This window comes from Sander lucioperca, chromosome 12 (genome assembly GCF_008315115.2).
Source record: "Sander lucioperca isolate FBNREF2018 chromosome 12, SLUC_FBN_1.2, whole genome shotgun sequence".
NCBI classification, from domain to species: Eukaryota; Metazoa; Chordata; class Actinopteri; order Perciformes; family Percidae; genus Sander; species Sander lucioperca.
In genome coordinates this window covers 9,176,443-9,195,277 of record NC_050184.1, presented here as the reverse complement: position 1 = coordinate 9,195,277, position 18,835 = coordinate 9,176,443, and the positions used below count along the sequence as shown (strand labels likewise).

The following is an 18,835-nucleotide window of genomic DNA, read 5'->3' as shown; positions in this document are numbered from 1 at the left end:
TATAATTCTGCACTTTGTTCAAATACCATATGCACTGAAAGTAGAGGAGATTTCTTGGTGATACAGGTGCATGTGATGTATGACTACAACTTAGTTTCATGGTGACAACTACAAGAAAAGTCCATTAGCGTATGTGTGGATTTATGTTCCTGTAGTTCCTATATAAACCTTTTATGACTCAACTATACAGCCTACTTTGCTTTTATATTTTACAATTCCGTCTGTTTGAAATGAATTAATCTTGAGATGGCCACAACACTGTACGAAGTTGTTTGCATTATTATTTTTACTCCTGAATTGATGAAAGTCTGTGTCTTAACTTCCCTCAGAAAATGTCAGTAGAAAAAATATGGCGCTATGCCGCTATTGAGGTTGAACCTGAGCGTCCCTGACCAGAGTGTGCCGGAGCGTGCGAGTGTGCGTGTGGCCTTGGTCGCAGTCCAAAGCCCTCCTCCTATTGGCTGTGCTCATGCGTGACAGTTTGGAGTAACTGTAGATTAGATTAGCCATATTCATAGGCTTATAAACACGCCCCCCGCCCTCCTGTCAGTCTCTCAAGTTAAACACCACTGCCTCTTTTTAACCCCTGCTATCCTCCACTGCACACTCATCGCCTTTATTCTCAGGACAGCAGACCGCGGACTTTTAACTCTTAACTATTTAACCGGCTTGTGTGCGCGTGTGATCTTCTTTGGCCAGATGGAAGACTACCATAAACCGGACCAGCAGACTGTGCAGGCGCTCAGGAACATCGCCACCCGGCTCCGGATCAACTCCATTAAGGCGACAACTGCAGCGGGCAGCGGGTAAGAGAAATTGAACAGAGCTGGAGATATATAGCCTGGAAATATGACACAAAACAAGGTTACTGCCCTGGGCCAGTTGCTGTATGATTCATGCACCTGTCTGTTTAAAGGTCAAATTATAAAGCAGGACGCGTTTTTAAACGGAACACGAAGCCTGTTTCCCCGATGGACTGACTGTCCCCAGCAGATGCGTGCAGGAGGACCAGCAGCATAAAGCTACAGATGCAGAATATCACAATATTTGCGTCCCGTGTGGTGTGCCAAAACGGACGAACTTTACTAGATTGTCCTACTAGATTGTCCTATTTATTTTCGCTGAGCGTAAAACAAGTCTGTGCCAACATGCGTTGTGCGTAATTTAGGCACTTCTCAAGAAAGGTGTGAGGTGTAAATGTCTTTTTGTTTGGCATTTTCGCATCTGTATTTCAGTTTACGAACGTGTTAAGTTTCTGAAAACAATGGGACTTATTAAATTAACATGCGTGTTTGTTTTGCACAAATCATAACATATTTATTAAATCGTGTCGGATTTGGAGGTTCGGCATAAATTGCAGCATGTGCACCGGTGTTGCGCGCTCTCCCTTAACCCTTTGCGTAGCCTACTCTGTGATCGGTTATGCAACAGAGGAGGAGCAGAGACTAGATCGGTGCTTGATCCCGTGCAGCCAGCTCGGTGGTCGACTTGGTATGTAGTGGAAGCAGAATGAGACGGGAAGGTACGGACTCGCTTCTTCCGCAGCGTCTGCGTCCGAGCGTGCGCAGGTGCAGCTTGTCACAGAAATGTTAAGTAGCTAGAATTAAATAGGAAACTACGTCCGGTGAGAAATTTCAAAATAAAAACACAATTGACAACCAAGCGGCAAAGCTAGAGTGATAGAAAATAACAGATTAAAATAAAAAAGTAATTGTAGGATACGTGAAACTAATTTCATGCTTATTCATCATCTTCACCTGGTTTCTGCTTTTACTCATTTATGATTATTTGATCACATTTTCCATTTCAGGAGAGTAAGGGAAATGCCATTATGGAGAAGGCCTGAGTGAGGTATTATTGGCATGTGGTTTGAAAATAAAGAGATTAAAAACATTTAAGACAAAATGTCATCCTAACCTATTTTGTCTTAAATTGTCTTGACTTTAACAGTTTGGGACTACACATTGAATTATGCCTTTGTGCTGTATGTATGTGTGTGCATGTATGAGGGAGAGTGGGAGGGGGGCATTTACTCTTATTGTGTGTGTTTGAGAGTGAGAGATACTGTATTATGTACTTACTGACTGACCCTGATAAAGTCAGTCTCACTAGTGTACTGTCTGTCTTACATAACTCTCTGACTACAGTTGGTCTGGCATGAATTAACCCAGGCATCCAAGTTCACAAGGAGTCAAACACCACTTCTGATTGCCACTTTGTCTTTGCCTTTTTTTCTCCTTTTTCTGTATCTGTGTATGGACAGTATGCTCTGAACATGCTTATAGTTTTAAACTGAGGAATCAGGAGGCACATTAAGATTTTAATTTGATTGCTGTTTATTTATTTCTTCTCTCGCCATCATTTTTGTTGCAGTCATCCCACATCATGTTGCAGCGTGGCAGAGATCATGTCTGTGCTGTTCTTTCATACCATGAAGTACCGACCTGAAGACCCCCGTAACCCCAACAACGACCGCTTCATCCTCTCCAAGGTAACACACACACCCATATACTGTAGATGTATGGGTGGCAGGTGTTCCTCTGATGCACGCACAGAGACAACACACATAGGAACAGCTAAAATAACTGATTTACTAATTATAAAGTGACACATATTGGAAAAATGTGCGCATGTTTAGACGTTTAAATGCATATTTCGTTATTATATTGTTTGATGTCTGTAAGGTGCCAGTGGCAAATTCCAGACTTTGCCAATTGTCATGTCTAATTTGACGCGCACACACTTCAGAATGAAATTTTATTCTTTGTTCTCTCACAATTAATTTAGCGGGAAACTCTTGGTGCAGAGGAAAAATGTAAATTAGAGATGTAAAAACAGGATAGCTCCCTTACATTTATAAGATAACAGTTATATCTCCAGCACAGGCAAATCAGATATACAGTATGTGATTTTACACTCTTAACCTTTCACCTCTGCCTCCTCAGGGCCATGCGGCCCCCGTGCTGTACGCCGTGTGGGCGGAGACGGGTTATCTGAAGGAGAATGAGCTCCTCAACCTCCGCAAGGTCGACTCCATCCTCGAGGGACACCCTGTGCCGGTGAGGTGACGTTCAGACCTGCAGGAAGTTCTGGGTCTGAAAGTCATTTATTCCAACTTACACATATATGCATTAGGAATGCATTAAAACCCTTACACAACCATTCTGTGTGTTAATTCAGGATATTTTACTGGTATTTAGATGTTAAATAGATGTTGTGAAAGCCAGTAACGCTCATAGCCGGATCTCTACCCATTAACACATCAGAATCTTTCTGATTTGACTTCAAAACAGTTCCCTAAGCTGTTTCCTGATATATTTTACCAACTCAAAGATAATATTGCAAGTTAAGTTTTACTTTGCTCCCGGCCTTCTCCTACATGTAGCCGTCTGTCATACTCTGCTTGCTGGAGCTTACTTGGGCTATTGGCAAACCTTTTGACGGCATCTAAGAATCTTAAAATATTGATATGACATGACCAAGGAAATACGTACGTTACTGGATGTAGCCATACTAAAACGTTCATATATGCAGTAGCATTTCACTGTCTTTCTCTTAGCAATTTAGCGTAGTCAAATTTTTCCTGCAAGAAATGGTTTGAATATTTCTCTCACTATAAAAATAGAGGCAAAGAGCTTTTGAACAGTGGTTTCCAACCTGGGGATTAAGACCATCCAACAGTGAAAAAGAATAATAAATATCTTTCTGCAACACACAAAAATCCAGTTTCGGTTGTCTAGCCTCTACTGTAATCTTTGCCTTTTGGCCCTCTAAAATACTGAATAGTTTAACCTCTTGAAGACAAAAAGTTTGTGAATGACTACTTTCGAACATAACATGTATACTTGCTGCACATTCGGTTCATAAAGACAGTCCCTCCAGAAAAACGCGATTATGCGAATGCATAATTCACTGCATATCAGCCAAAGTCTGCATTTTTTAAGAAAATGTGCGGCATAATCAAGGATTTTTGCCTGCAACGATCACAAAAATACTCCACATTTTTCTGGAAGGACTGTATAGAGACATGAACACACATAACAGACAAACTGTATGCAGGCAGAGACATGGTGACAAAGATGTTCTTGTGTGACAGAGATGGTCCGTCCTCGGCTCCTTTCTCCTCTGCTGCAGACATTAATAAGTCACTGTGTTCACATAAACCCAGATACTGACACACTGCTAGAGTGTAGCGACATGACTTTTTCATGTTAAGTAATATAAAAAAATCCATCCACTGTAATTTCTGTGTGTTTTAACAGAAGCAGCAGTTTGTGGATGTGGCCACTGGATCTCTAGGTCAGGGGCTGGGAGCTGCCTGTGGAATGGCCTACACTGGAAAATACTTTGACAAGGCCAGGTAACATACACACAAAAATACACACACACACACACACAAATTGTTACACAGAGGCTCTCCAACATGCGGAAGACATACATGAAGGAGCACAGCAGCCCTGCTTGCATCTGCACATATTAAGGTAGACGGTATGAAATTATGCATGACATAATGTACGCTGCAGTGAGCCGTGCTGACATGTTACATTTCAGTCTTTCAACTTTGGATCAAACCCCACCTGACGGGCCTGGTCTGGGTTGACATTTAGGCAGCCAGTCAGAGAGCCAGGAGATCTGACCTCTGATCAGTTTTACCTTCAGATCAGGATTGAATGAGGGTATCTGTTCAGTAATCTGAGATCAGAAACGACTCCAGGAAGAAATCAAGTGGTAAAAGAAATCATAGATTTTTCTTTTCTAAATTGATTATTTTTTTTATTTTTTTTTAATCTTTTATATTCACTGTTGATGGTTTCGAACATACTTGTATCAAAATAGATTAACAGGCCTGAAATGCACAGTGGTCATCTACTATTCAGCTAAATGTAGCATGGTTGCAGATCAGTCCTCGCGTGTCTCTTTTGTTCTGATGTGATCTAGAAAGTGCCACATGGTGAACAGTCCAACAATAGAGAGAGAGAGATGGGAACGAATGCCATTCACATTTTCATAGAAAATGGATATAATACAAAGGCGTCCAAGCTGAACTCCAAAATCCAAGCACATAGTTTGACAAATTTCATTGTGGACAGACTGGACTGTTTTTGTTTTTACACATAACAGACACAGTAAAACAGGCATATAGGGAATGCCGTACTTGCAATCTGAGTTGGCTGGCCTTGATATCTCTCTCTCTGCATTCTGTGTGCACTCGATTGTTTCTGCTCTAATAATCACACATGCAAGAGCACAGCTCCTCCCTCATCTCTTTGCCTCACCCATCCTCTCGCCAAAAAAATGGCAAAATCCAGCACTGTGCTTCTGTGGCATCTATGTATTCAAGTTAGATTATATTTATACACCGTACATGTGATTGTGGACGCTGTGTGTGGTTGTGCATGCATGCAAAAGGGCGTACGCATTGCCCAGCTTGTAAAGCTAACTCACTGCAACACGGCTCAGCACTCAATTTAGAAGGCTGCATTACTGGTCTCATAACATAATCTGAAACAAAAACTGCTGAGTGGCTACTATCTCAACCATCCTAGAGCCATACACGCATACACACAACCTACACTGCTGAGTGGAGCAGCAGGAATATGTCTTATTTATTATTCATTTTATATTATTTCTGGTCACACTGTAGAAGGAAATGAATCAACAAGCAAACAACCCTCAGCTTCTCTTAGGGTGGCGTTTATTAAAATACGATACATGAATGAACCCGTCAAATTCACTTATCAGCAGAAACTAAATGACTGACACTGTTTGTTGCTTCATGCTTGATGTGACTCTGGTTCAATACTGTGTAGTTGTAAATGTGTAACTATGAGATTATTGGCTCAAACTCATGCAGGGTTCCTCCTGATGCTTGTTCATGCTTTGCTCCAAAACCCAGGAGATAATGCAATTCATCACAGAGTGTATTGGCTGGAAGTTTCTTCTACGTTGGCTTTGTGTTGGCGTGCGTGCGTGCGTACGTACGTGCGATCGTGTGCGCCAGTTGGACGGGTTTGGGCTGTGTTCAAGGAGAGGTATCGCCTTGTCTTGATCTGTTATTCTCACCTTGCAAAGACAGGATAAAAGACAAGCACGCACACACACACTCTCACTCACACACACACACACACACACACACACACACACATACACACACACTCCTCACACCTCCTTATGGGTTACTTTACTTTACTCCTGTAGCTGAAGCACTGGCTCAACCTGCTGTAGTTGTGCAGGATGCCCTTCAGACTTCTTGATCTTGTACCATATTGGTTTCACCTTTGACAGAATCTGCAACTTTTACCACTGATACTTAAAAATTTGAAAACCTCAGAATTGAAAAGAATGAAGACTAAGCCGACTTCATACGTTGACTTACACAGTGGCTTAAACATTAGATCTTTATTATACACATGCATATATTTGGAAAAAAGGAATGCAACAAATGCCTTCAAATGGCAAGCATTCTATATTTTAATAAAAAATATGACAAAGATCGACATTTTAGTTTCTATCCAAACCTTAAGGTGACCTGAACTTTGTCATTTTTCACACTCTCTTTTGATATGCTTTTATCCCCAGATAAGGTAAAGTGAACTGAAGTAGCTAAAGATTCCTTGAATCCAAACTTAGAATAGAGAGGAGCCTTACCTTTTTTATCCTGTTCCTTTAGACCAATACAATGTTAGCTGCATTCGCAATGATCCTGAATTTTCTCAGTTAATTAAAGATTTTAAACATTTCAAAAATATCTAAAAGATGAGTTATCCGTCATTTTATTTCAACATCTGGTCTCACTGTACAAACTGAGTTGCTGAAATTATCAGCCATAAGAACTCTATTACTACAACTATATATATATATATATATATATATATATATATATATATATAAATAAAAATGGGTTTGCGTTAACGCCGTTAATAACTGACATTGTCAGTTAAACGCGTTATTAAACGCGTTATTAACGGCGTTAACGCAAACCCATTTTAACGGCCTCAATTTTTTTATCGCGAGATTAACGTTCTTTTTGGCATAGAAAACTTTTATTTTAGTTTTTTTCACATGCTGTTGCAAAAACTAGTAACATTAGAAAAACTACAACACCACACCGGATCTAGCTAGACCGGAAACAAAACAACAGTCCTGTCTGAAATACCACTTGATGGCCAAGCACACAGCTGATGCGAATTCGACAAAAGCACAAAGCAAGCCGATCCACTTTTCCATGTTGATAAGGGCATTAAAATGAGAAAAAATAATGGGACAAAAACAAATCTAGGGACATTTAGAATAGATAAAAATGTGCGATTAATTGCGAGTTAACTATGACATTAATGTGATTAATCACGATTAAATATTTTAATCGTTTAACAGCACTAATATATATATAGATAGATATATATATAGATATATATATAGATATATATATATATATATATATATCTTATATAATATATCTATATATATAATATATCTTTCCTGAGATAATGGACACAAGCTGCCACTTTTTTCCAGATTTAATTCAAAGCATCTGTATATTTCAATACGGATAGTTTCAGCGGACACATTTCAGAAACCGACCTTTAGAGATCAGTCTATCTGGTTATTAATGTTTCCCCCTCCAGCCACAAATCTCTACTTCTTTTCTCCCCCTCTCTCCATCTCCACCTCTGTGGCATTCCTCCCTTCCTCTCTTTTCTTTCTGTGCCGTGTGTTTTCTTGAGGTTGGAATGCGTGGAGTAATGCAGCTTGACTCAGCCTATCTTCCAGCTTTAATGAGAATGTGTCTGTTTGACTGGAAAGCTGTCAGGAGTCGTTACGCCGCAGGAACAACTAGTGAGGATGATCAGAGCTCAGCGGGGGGGAGTGGAGTGTGTGTTTGTGTGACTGTTTGATCTGTGTGTGTGTGTGTTTAGGTGTGGGGGTCAGCTGTCACATTGAGCCCTATAGGGTCAGTAGATGGGAGAATGTGCCAAGAGGGATAATGGAGCTGATATGGAAAATGAATCTCTTTCTTCTCTCTTAGTCTGTCTTAATAAGTTCCACATTTTGTCAAAATCTCTCTTTGTTTGTAGCTATCAGGTGTTCTGCCTGCTGGGTGATGGAGAGCTGTCCGAGGGCTCGGTGTGGGAGGCCATGGCCTTCGCCTCATACTACCAACTAGACAACCTGGTGGCCATTTTGGACATCAACCGCCTGGGTCAGAGCGACCCGGCTCCACTCCAGCACCATGTAGAGAAGTACCAGCGACGCTGTGAGGCCTTTGGGTGAGAAGGGGGAGTCAGAGGGCGAGGGTGGGTGGGTTGGTGGTTATTTGTGCATCTGAATATCTTAAGTGTCAGGCGAATGTGTATCCTTTAGTGCCAAAATATTCAGACAATTTTTGACTTTGATAATCAATCCATGGGTTGGTGTCAAATCTGGCCTGCTGCATGTCATCCCTCTATCCAACACTTGCAGAGCACTGATATGAGCTAAAATGCTAACATGCTGGCAGGTGGTGTTGATTTTAGGGGCCTGCAGGAATTCCAGTAGGATTATTCCATAAAGAAAACGGTACCCAGAGTTATATTTATTCATAAAAAACGCACCTGTAGGACTGCATTTAAAGTTTGATCTCCTCTGTTTTCCCAGCTGGCATGCCATCATTGTGGATGGCCACAGTGTGGAGGAGCTGTGTAAGGTGCTGAGTCAGCCCCGCCACCAGCCACTTGCCATCATCGCTAAGACTATCAAGGGCAAGGGCATCCCAGGTACAACAATCAGGAACACACGCAGTGATCCACTGTATGTGAATTCAAATATCAGTGTGTTTTTATCCTGTAATGTGTAGAGTTTAAGTAAAGTTTTCACATGTGTGTCCTTTTTTTATAAAAAAAAAAAAAAAAAAAAAAAAAAGACTGTTGTTCTGTTGAGTGTGCACCATGGATCAGTTACCTACTTTTTTGTGCCTAGATGTCTCTCTTTCAAATATGGACATCAATCTATCAATGACCTAACATATTTCAAGCAGAACAATTCAGAATAATCATAACACACACCATATTTCATAATCATGACATTTGGCGTTTATCACGAACCTGCTCCAAAAACCAGTTTCTAAATGATGACTAGGTAAAACGGTGGCAACTCACTGGGAATAATATTTCTGTCAGAAGTTTTTTTAGCTGCCTGGATACCCGCCGCCAGTGCAGAGTGGCCCTAACTCGCTGTAATCCAGGCAGCGCTTCAGTGTTTTAGCTGCTGCAGCTCAGTAATCCCTCAGAATGTGTAGGATACACTCACAGCAACAGCCCATTGTGCTTGTGTTGTGATAACGGTAAGGGGCAGTGTGTGTGTGTGACCATGTGCGTATGGAGAGAGAAAGGTAAAAAGACAGTTGTTATAAAAGCAACATGTGTGTGTCTAAGAGAGGAGTACGTCTTTGTATACATACAATTTTGTCAGAAATGGTGAGTGTTGTTATAGACCTGTGGCCTCTTCATTCTAACATTTTGATCTTCGAAGTAGCCTGTTGGAACCCACTGAAGTGAACGGTTATGAGTGTGACAGCTGGCCATGGTTTATTTTATGCACATGCATAAATGTGAAGGTGATACGTATACTGTAAAGGATATCAGGAGGAATTTAGTTTATAGAGTATATGTATTTTATATTTTCAGGTGCGTCAAAAATGTATCTAAACGTGGCCGGGTTGGCTCGGTTGGTAGAGCAGGCGCACATATATGGAGGTTTACTCCTCGACGCAGCGGCCGCGGGTTCGACTCCGACCAGCGGCCCTTTGCTGCATGTTATTCCCCCTCTCTCCCCTTTCATGTCTTCATCTGTCATGTGAAAATAAAGGCCTAAAAATGCCCAAAAAAAAAATCTTTAAAAAAAGTATCTAAACTTCCTTAATAACCAAAAGCAAATACAGGTCATCTCTGAAGGTGCAATTATGAGCCTGTTAATCCTCACGGGATTATGCTTTATCAGTTAAAATCTGCCACTTTTAACATGTGAAAATTTGACAGCATATATGAAGCAATTTTGATCACGTAAGCAGTCAATTTTTCTTTGTGACTTGTTTGTCACCATTCTTATTTTATTAATAAAAAGTTTGTTTTTGTTACCTCCAAGCTGTAATATGTTGTTATTATCATGTCTTATACTGCACAGTAACAGATGTACTCGTTTGCTCTAGTCCTCAGTTGTGTTTGTGTGTCTTTCAGCGGCTGAGGATAAGATGGGCTGGCACGGGAAACCCCTGCCCAAAGACATGGCCGACAGCGTGATCAAGGAGATGCAGAGCCGCATCATCAGCTGCAACAAGCGCCTGTATCCTGCTCCGCCCACTGAGGATGCATCACCTGTCAGCCTCCGCAACATCCGCATGCCAAGTGCACCCAGCTACAAAACTGGAGACAAGGTATGATCAGTGGTGGCAGACAAGCTCAGATGTCTTGAATAACCTTAAAAACCCATCATTTGGCTATTAAATTGTGTTAAATTGGCATAAACAAATTTGATTTAATGGCACAACTTTTCAGATGGAATACAACGAAGCTTCCGCCAAGCTGGAGTATCTACTACTGATTGGTTGTCTGTTTGTCCCTGTGTAACCAGATTGCTACGAGGAAAGCGTATGGCATGGCTCTGGCCAAGCTGGGCCGTTACAACGACCAAGTGGTGGCTCTAGATGGGGACACCAAAAACTCCACCTTCTCTGAGCTCTTTAAGAACGAACACCCTAACCGCTACGTGGAGTGCTACATCGCAGAGCAGAACATGGTGAGAAAGAGACCTCTTCAGTTAGATGGCTAGAGAGATTTTGGATCATACAGGCTGTTAAAACTTCCATATAATTAATAAAATAAGGTCATTTGGTTCTGGCAATATATGTCATATCAGGTTCATTTTATGTCGTAAGTATTAAAATAAATATCACTTTTTCTAATATTTGTTTACCTTCCGCTATGTCACAATTTATTTGAGGTGGTGTTGCTGTCACGTCATCCCTTGAGTAGCATTAACATAACCACCTTCTAGTGTACATATTCTAGTTTTACTAACATCAGCATCATTATGAATACTTGAAGGGTCCTTCCACACAGCAACAACAGGCCAATCACAGTGTGTCATTGTCTGTCGGGATTAGTTAAAAATGTGCATTGTCATGATTAACCATGAAATATAAGTGTCATTGTGCTCTTTGAGTTTTTCAGAGCATTTTAATAACAGTAAGGCTAACTGTGTACTGCTAAATTACTTACAGTTACAGATGAAAGTGTGGTCTGCAAATGTTCTTATCATGCTGCAATAGGGGTTTGAGTGATGAATTTTGAAATTTTTGCCTTCTCAATTAAAATGTACATATTTCTATCTGTCATGATTCTTCTTGACATTTCAAAGAGTTGGTTGGTTTTAACCTCATAAATTAGTAAATAATTTTTGCATGTACTGAATGTAAAACATCAAATAATATTTGTTTTTGATGGCTTATTTAAATAGGATAAAGAAGTTACAGCTACACTAGCATCTCTGTAAGACTGCATTTTGTTGGGGGGGTATGACATGCTATGCTCTGTAACCACTCTGCCACCAAGGCTCTCCTAAGACTGTACTTTGGCCTAAATGGCAACGTCAGCATGCTGACAGGCCAATGCTAAGCATGTTTAATGTTTACCATATTCTTCATTAGTTAGCGTGTTAGCATTACAAACATTTGCTAATTATTACTAAACACAAAGTACAGCTGAGGCTGATGATGTGATTTGCAACACTTGTGAGAACAATTGGCCACAAGTCGAAATACTCACAATAAAGTTGTTCTTTATACTACAAGTGTTGCTGAACTTGTGACAAGACTTTTTCACTTTTCCATGCACATTGGAAGTTAGTAAAGTTTAGACATTTCACTAAAAACCAAAATACAATTTAATGGTGGCGCTAGAGGAAGTGTTAGAGTATCACCAAAGTAAACAGGATTTATCCTCTTGGGATTATGAATGTCGGTACAAAATGTTGTGTCAAACCATGCCAATTTTGTACCTCCTCCTTTTCCCTCCATTCTATCTCTCTGTCCTCTCTTGCAGGTGAGCGTGGCCATAGGTTGTGCCGTGCGCGACCGTAACGTGGTGTTTGCCAGCACCTTCGCCACGTTCTTCAGCCGGGCCTACGACCAGCTCCGCATGGCCAGCATCTCTGAGAGCAACATCAACCTCTGCGGCTCCCACTGTGGTGTCTCTATTGGTCAGTGACCTGTGACCTTTCAGCGGTTCATTTTAAAGTCCTTTTACTGACTTTTTCCCACTCATCATTGTATCATTGTGGCTTTGTAGGATTAGGAGGATTGTATAATGGCATTCTGATGAGAGAAGGAAGACAAACATGATATTATGATTACATCTTAGGGTAGTGAACATTTTGTTAGCGTATAACATTTGTCGCAAGATGTGCTTTGAAGGAGTTATCATTATGGAGCGATCTTGTATGCCAGCCACTGTCTGATATTATATCATTATGACATTCACTGTGATCCGCCTTTCCTCTCACTACTCCTTTTTCTTCAATCCAGTTTGACACAATTCTGCTTATGGAGTGATTCAGCACACTGAAGCAGAGCTCTTCAACAGGGGGTCCGAGACCCCTAGGGGGTCCTCAGAGTCAATGCAGGGGGGCCTCCAAATTATTGTTAATTTTTTTAAGTTTTTTTCAAAAATTAAAATGTCTTAAAATGAATCCAACGTGTTATTAGCAAATATAAATCCCCACTGATGATAGGCTTACTGGCCTATAGGAAAGGTGGTCACTAAGATAGCCACCCACAGATACAGTATATCCCAAAGGATTCACTGTGCCACATGGATGTTTAACATTTAAAGATGATTTATCATAAATTATAACATATAAATAATTAAATCATGCCAAAAATTATAATTCTATAGCTTAGTTTTCTATGCAAAAAAAGTATTGTAATTGTAGGCCCAGTTTAATATGCAACTTCGTTGTATACAATATACAGTATGTAGTAGGGGGTCCCTGCTCTCTCAGTTAAGGGGTCCTTGGTTTAAAAAAAACATTGCAGACCCCTGCACTGAAAGATATAAAGTCAAACTGATAATATTTTTCAAATGAGTAGCTTGGTCAAAGAAAAAGTCCAACATGTGCACAATGCATGTCAAATGAAAATCAACCTAAGCTGATCTGTAACTGCAGAAGATATTGAATTCTTTATTGTTTTATCAGATCTTGTGGCTGCTTTAAATTCACTGCAGTGGGTTGAACTGCTCCTCACTATGTCTGTTTTAATTTTCCTGATCCCAAACCTTTTGCCCCCCAACTTCTCACCTCCTCTGTTGTTCTGTTGTCCATCTTCCTCTCCTGGTATCAGCACTCTTCCTCCTCACCTCCTCCCTCTCACTTTCTCTGTGTCATGGAGGTGATGACAGAGCAGCCTGATCCTCTTTCACCTCTTCCTCCTCCTCCTCCTCCTCCTCTTTCTCCTTCTCCTCCACCTCTTCAGGTACATTGCATGCACACCTTTCCAGACTGTATGCATGCCAGTCTACCAGAATTTATCTTCCAGTCTACATTAATAAACATGTGAGTCTTACTGTACTTGACTTTTGTCTGTTTGGTGTGGATATGTGTGTACATTTAGGCGAGGATGGGCCCTCTCAGATGGGTCTGGAGGATCTGGCCATGTTTAGAGCCATTCCCACGGCAACTGTCTTCTACCCTAGCGACGGTGTCTCCACTGAGAAAGCTGTGGAGCTCGCCGCCAACACAAAGGTACCCATAGTCACCTGCAGTAAGAAATGAAAGAGTTGAAAATTGACATCCTTAAAAGAAATAAATTTAAAGGTTTAGAGCAGTGTAAAAGCTCCATCATATTAAGATGTGTGGGATTCAATCTTTCAGTTTTTTTTGTGTTAAAAAGTATGGAGCCATTTAGATTTCTTGTTTGTTTCAGGGTTTGTGTTTCATCCGAACAAGCCGCCCAGAGAACAACATCATTTACAGCTGCAATGAGGACTTCCATGTTGGTCAGGCTAAGGTTTGTAGCAGTGTTTTATAAACTATTTCATGCTCTTTGGACTCCCTCATTATCACAAATGACTAATTCTCGGTGCATGCTCTGCTGCGACATCACGTAATTTCTACTGTCAGTTGGTCGAATGTGTGTCGGTGTCTTGTCTTGCTGTGTTTTGTATAGTTTCTGTGAGTTTGTAATGGTGTCCTTGTCTCGCTAATTATCCAAAATGCTATACCTATACAAAGTCTTCTGACTGGACTGTGTGCACGTTTCCATATGGAGTCCACATACAAATATCTCTTCCCTTCCCACTCAGGTCGTGTTTAAAACCAATGACGACCATGTGACTGTGATTGGAGCAGGAGTGACCCTCCATGAGGCTCTGGCTGCTGCTGAACAGCTGAAGAAAGGTATAAAAAAAAAAGACAAAACAAAAGAAACTTGCCAATGTCAGCATGAAAGTATACAGTCTTTACATCAGTTGGACTGAGGTGCATCCTCCACATTCTTCTCTCCTCCCTCAGAAAGAATTAACATTCGTGTGATTGACCCATTCACCATCAAACCCCTGGACTCCAAGACCATCATCGACAACGCCAGGGCCACCAGAGGACGCATCATCACAGTGGAGGACCACTACTATGAAGGTGAAGAGTCGCAAATAGACCGTCCAAATACAAAACAAATGTGTCAGCCTACAACACCCAGGATTCAACTCTGACCTGTGTCACATATCCTCTTTCCACTACACACTCTCCAATAGATCAAATTAAACATTTACAAATGAAAACTTTAAATGATTTTTAAACCACAGGGAGGCCATATTGGTGATAATTACATTTTGTTTCCTGTGGTATAGTCCTGGAATTATGATTTGCTATTGGTTTGATTTATATTGTCCTATTGACAGATATACTATTCTCATAAAATGCCAGAAACACATTGGTCACAAAGTAATCTCAATTTCCAAGAATTTCAATTTCTGGACACAGAATGTTGCTGCATGATGTCGCATACAGTGACATTTTATAATATGTTAAACATTATACTTTTCGACAGGTTCAAATAATATAGAGCAATTTAAAGTGACACTCTATTGCATAAATCTACTGAATCATGTCCAATTAGAATCGGGACAGTCACATTTGCGTGGGGTCCCTACATTAGCACGACAGCTTTAACTAGCAGGCATAAGGATTGTTATGCAGCTGCTTGCGTGTTTGTGGTCATGAATAAAAATGCCTGGAGCAGCAAAGGACAAAGGTCTGTCTGAAGATAGAGAAGCCCTGAGGAAGCTGGAGTCTGAGAAAGGGAGGAGAGGGAAGAGCAGCATGAGGAGGAAGAGGACAGAGGTATAGGGATGCTATAAGTGGCACAGAATTTGGGTGAAAGTTGTGGGTATGAAGAGACAGATTGAAGATATAGAAAAGGTGAAATGGATCAAAACAGTAGAGGAGAGAATGGGGGAGGGGAGGGGGAGGGGGAAGGAGGAGGAGCTGGGAGAGCCTGTCAGGGTTTCTTAATTTCAGCTCTGGCTTTGGGCTCTCGCTGACCTACATACAGTACCAGCATGACAAAAACGAGTGTCTAGAATTATGTTTGTATGTTTTTTTCTTTTGTCCTACATGTAGCTGATTTAATTGCCCGTTGAGATTACATCTGCCTGTTTGCCACGATAGAGCAAAAACAAAAAAGGGAGATGACACCGTTGTTTGGTGACACACACACACACACACACACACACACACACACACACACACACACTTTTAATTGGATTTACGCGAGTGGTTGATCACATGCAAGCGAAAATGTAAAATGTTTGCAGGAGTGATAATATGTCCATGTGTGTGGAAGCTGCACATATAAAGAAAGGCAGTCCAAGAGCATAACATTATTTGGTGTATGCGTGTGTTGGCACTTGGCAGAGTATGAAAACCAAGTGGTATCCAGGGAACAGAGGGATGTAGTGTACAGATGGGTAAATGGCGTGCAGAGGGCAATATCCCTCTCAACAGAAGGCATCTCCAAACCGTTTCCTCATAACAGATTTTTTTATTTTATTTCATTCAATGTTGGAGAAAGTCAAATGAAGGAAGTAGAAGCTGAGGTCCCGTGGTAACTTGTTCACTTTCCTTGGTCAGATCATGTAAAGAGGATTTCTTTCATCAGTCTTTCGGAAGAGTCTGATGAATGATGGTTTTACTCTCAGTAGTGGGTACCTGATTATGTGAGAATATGAACAGAAAACCAGTGTAATTTTTTTTTTTAGCTTTTTAGAAAAACTGTTAAAACAAGCCCTCTGTGAGAAATTACATTCACCAGTAAAAGCTAGCACAAAGCTAACCCAAGTGATGCATGACTTTGGCCACCCATAAATAATGCATACTACTACATACTACATTCTACGCTACTGTAATGTTCACAGTGAAATGTTTTAGAAATAGTACAGATTGTAACAACGTGGTTGTAACGTGGTTACAAGACGTGTTATTCCGAGGAATTTGTCTTTTCCAAACTTTCTCCAGAGCCATCACACCACCTTTTGCACTTTTTATGTTTTCACCAGATGTGTGTTGGATTTCCAACAGCACACACAAAAAACTGAGAAATTGCCATATACATGTAGGCATTTTAGAAACATTCCAACATAACACACGAAAAATTCAAAGCATAGATAGAATTTGCAGATAATGAGGTTAGGATGTCACTTTCTCTGTCGCTCTCTCAAACACCAGTGCCAGCCAGCACATCAACAAAGGGCTGTGAAAAATGTAGTAGTGAAGAACATATAATGCCTTTCTCTTTTTCTCATTCCTCAGCTTTCATGTTTACTCAATCAGAAATGTTTGAATGACAGTTTTGAGTGAGAAGTTAAAAAAAGAGTGATAGAGGAGGGGAGGATTGGAGGGAGAGGAGAGACTTAAGGGGGTGAAAGTGAGACAGAGGAGGAGTGAGCAAGTCAAGGGAGGGTGTTGTTCGTCCTGTCAGTCTACATCACATCGCTGCAAAGCTCAATCACCCGTGAAGCTCATGAGATTCAAGATGACAGAATGGTGGAAATCAAAAGGAGGAGGATTAAATAACAAATGAGAGAGTTTAATCTGAATATTAGGAGAGATTCTAGAACAAAAACAATGTTTTGTTGGTGTGTGATTTGGGGGAATTGGCCCTTTTAATCAATAGTGCTGACTACTGTATATTCTGATTCCTTAGGTGGTCTAGGTGAGGCAGTGTGCTCGGCAGTAATAAACGAGACCGGCTTCACCGTCCACCGCCTGGCAGTTTCCCAGGTGCCACGCAGCGGCAAGCCCCAAGAGCTGCTCCGTATCTTTGGCATCGACCGCGACGCCATCACTCAGGCAGTCCGCAAGGTGCTCAGCAGCTCCGCCAACGCCAAGTAAGAGCGCTGCAGCAGTGGCAGCACCGGCAACAATATGGTAAAGGACTCCGTGGTTAACTGGCGATCACCATGGAGACAACAAACAAATAAACCGACACAGAAGGAGGGGAAGCCCTTCTAGCCCACTCATGCTCTCCTTCTCATTAAACAAAAAGCATTTGTTTGAAAAAAAAAAAAAAAAAAAGATAACATGGTTTTTCTCTAACTGTCATCGATGTGGTTTTGACACCCCAGATTTTTATCCCATTAGTTTGTGTAAACACACCCCTTCCCTTCACACACATCCGCACCTCAACCCTCTAAGCCCTTCCTACCTCCCAGAGAAAGTTCTGGTACTGCTGTAGTGTTTCAGTAAAAGCAGTGAACGTGGTTTGGAGTAAAGTGAAGTCTTTTTATATTTTCAGTGGAACCCCTCTCACTTCTTCAGCGCAGCGTTTCGTGCGTCTGCACCCAGTACGACTCTGTAAATCCCACCCCACTAGATCCAGTAGGGTGTGGAGAAACTCTGGTTTGGTCTGTTTGAGCACTGACTGTTTTTAACCCTTTTGACTCTGACTTGGATGGGACTGCTTCACATCAATAAAGGGATGGTTTCTTCACAATACTTGTGTCGGAAGTCTTTCTTGTAGGTTGTGGTTGCAGTGTGCAAAACCTGTTTTCTTTATTTTTACATCATCCTATTCGCTCACATCTGGATAACATTTTTTTCAAGATTGCATACAAGTAGCCTATATAAAAATTCAAAAGAAAATATACTGCCTAAACCACATCCATTATTTCTCATGAAGTAATATTGCTTCTGTAGCCCATGGCTGAAACTTTTGATAAAGAATCTTCATGTTTAGTCAAGCAGCGTAGCTCTAGTGATGACAACAGTTGGACAACTGTACACCAAAAACACATTTTGTTTTACTTGCATATTCACAAGAATACCAGAATAGTTTAATCTTTAATAGGTATGCACCAATTGAAGATGCCTAGTGCCAGATGCTGGTTGGACTTGTCACAGCAGGAAAAGCACAGGTGTAAATAATAAAATAAATGATGCTTCAGTTTCAGGGTCCTGTACATGCTGACTCCCTGCCATGACTTAGAGGGGCATTTGACCTGAACAGAGCCATTGTTAATGTTATTAGTAACACCTGTTTTTTTAATATAGTTTAAGATTATGTGCAAGACATTTTTTTATATTTTGAACACTTAAAGGTTCCCTGCAGAGTTTTTGGCCCAGAGTCACACTATGACCTGTTTTTTTAACAAGTGGTTCTCAATTTTGTTTAGCACAAATACTAAAAAGTCATGATTTCAGCAAACTGCTCAGTATGGTCTTTTATGCAGTAATATTCATGCAATGTTCTGTAACATTAGCCAACAGAAGCTATAATGCCCTGCCACTGACTGTAGCTGTGAAACCTGTG

At 40.9% G+C, this 18,835-nt stretch overlaps 1 protein-coding gene across 1 annotated transcript; it reads left to right on the top strand.

The window, feature by feature from the left end:
* Nucleotides 1-507: 507 nt before the first annotated feature.
* On the top strand, nt 508-18,019 carry LOC116040957 (transketolase). The gene is made up of 14 exons (XM_031286704.2): nt 508-806; nt 2,374-2,491; nt 2,946-3,059; nt 4,263-4,360; nt 8,076-8,267; nt 8,635-8,753; nt 10,212-10,408; nt 10,606-10,770; nt 12,075-12,231; nt 13,643-13,773; nt 13,955-14,038; nt 14,334-14,427; nt 14,542-14,664; nt 17,231-18,019. Exons 1-14 carry the CDS (start codon nt 700-702, stop codon nt 17,416-17,418), a joined length of 1,887 nt encoding a protein of 628 aa, XP_031142564.1. The 5' UTR covers nt 508-699; the 3' UTR covers nt 17,419-18,019.
* Nucleotides 18,020-18,835: the final 816 nt, after the last annotated feature.

Bases quoted from the DNA above. Each gene is read 5' to 3' on its own strand.
- LOC116040957 (XM_031286704.2), top strand. From the start codon at position 700: ATGGAAGACTACCATAAACCGGACCAGCAGACTGTGCAGGCGCTCAGG. The intron at 3,060-4,262 runs GTGAGGTGACGT...GTGTTTTAACAG, and splicing joins TCGAGGGACACCCTGTGCCG to AAGCAGCAGTTTGTGGATGT. The intron at 14,665-17,230 runs GTGAAGAGTCGC...CTGATTCCTTAG, and splicing joins GGAGGACCACTACTATGAAG to GTGGTCTAGGTGAGGCAGTG.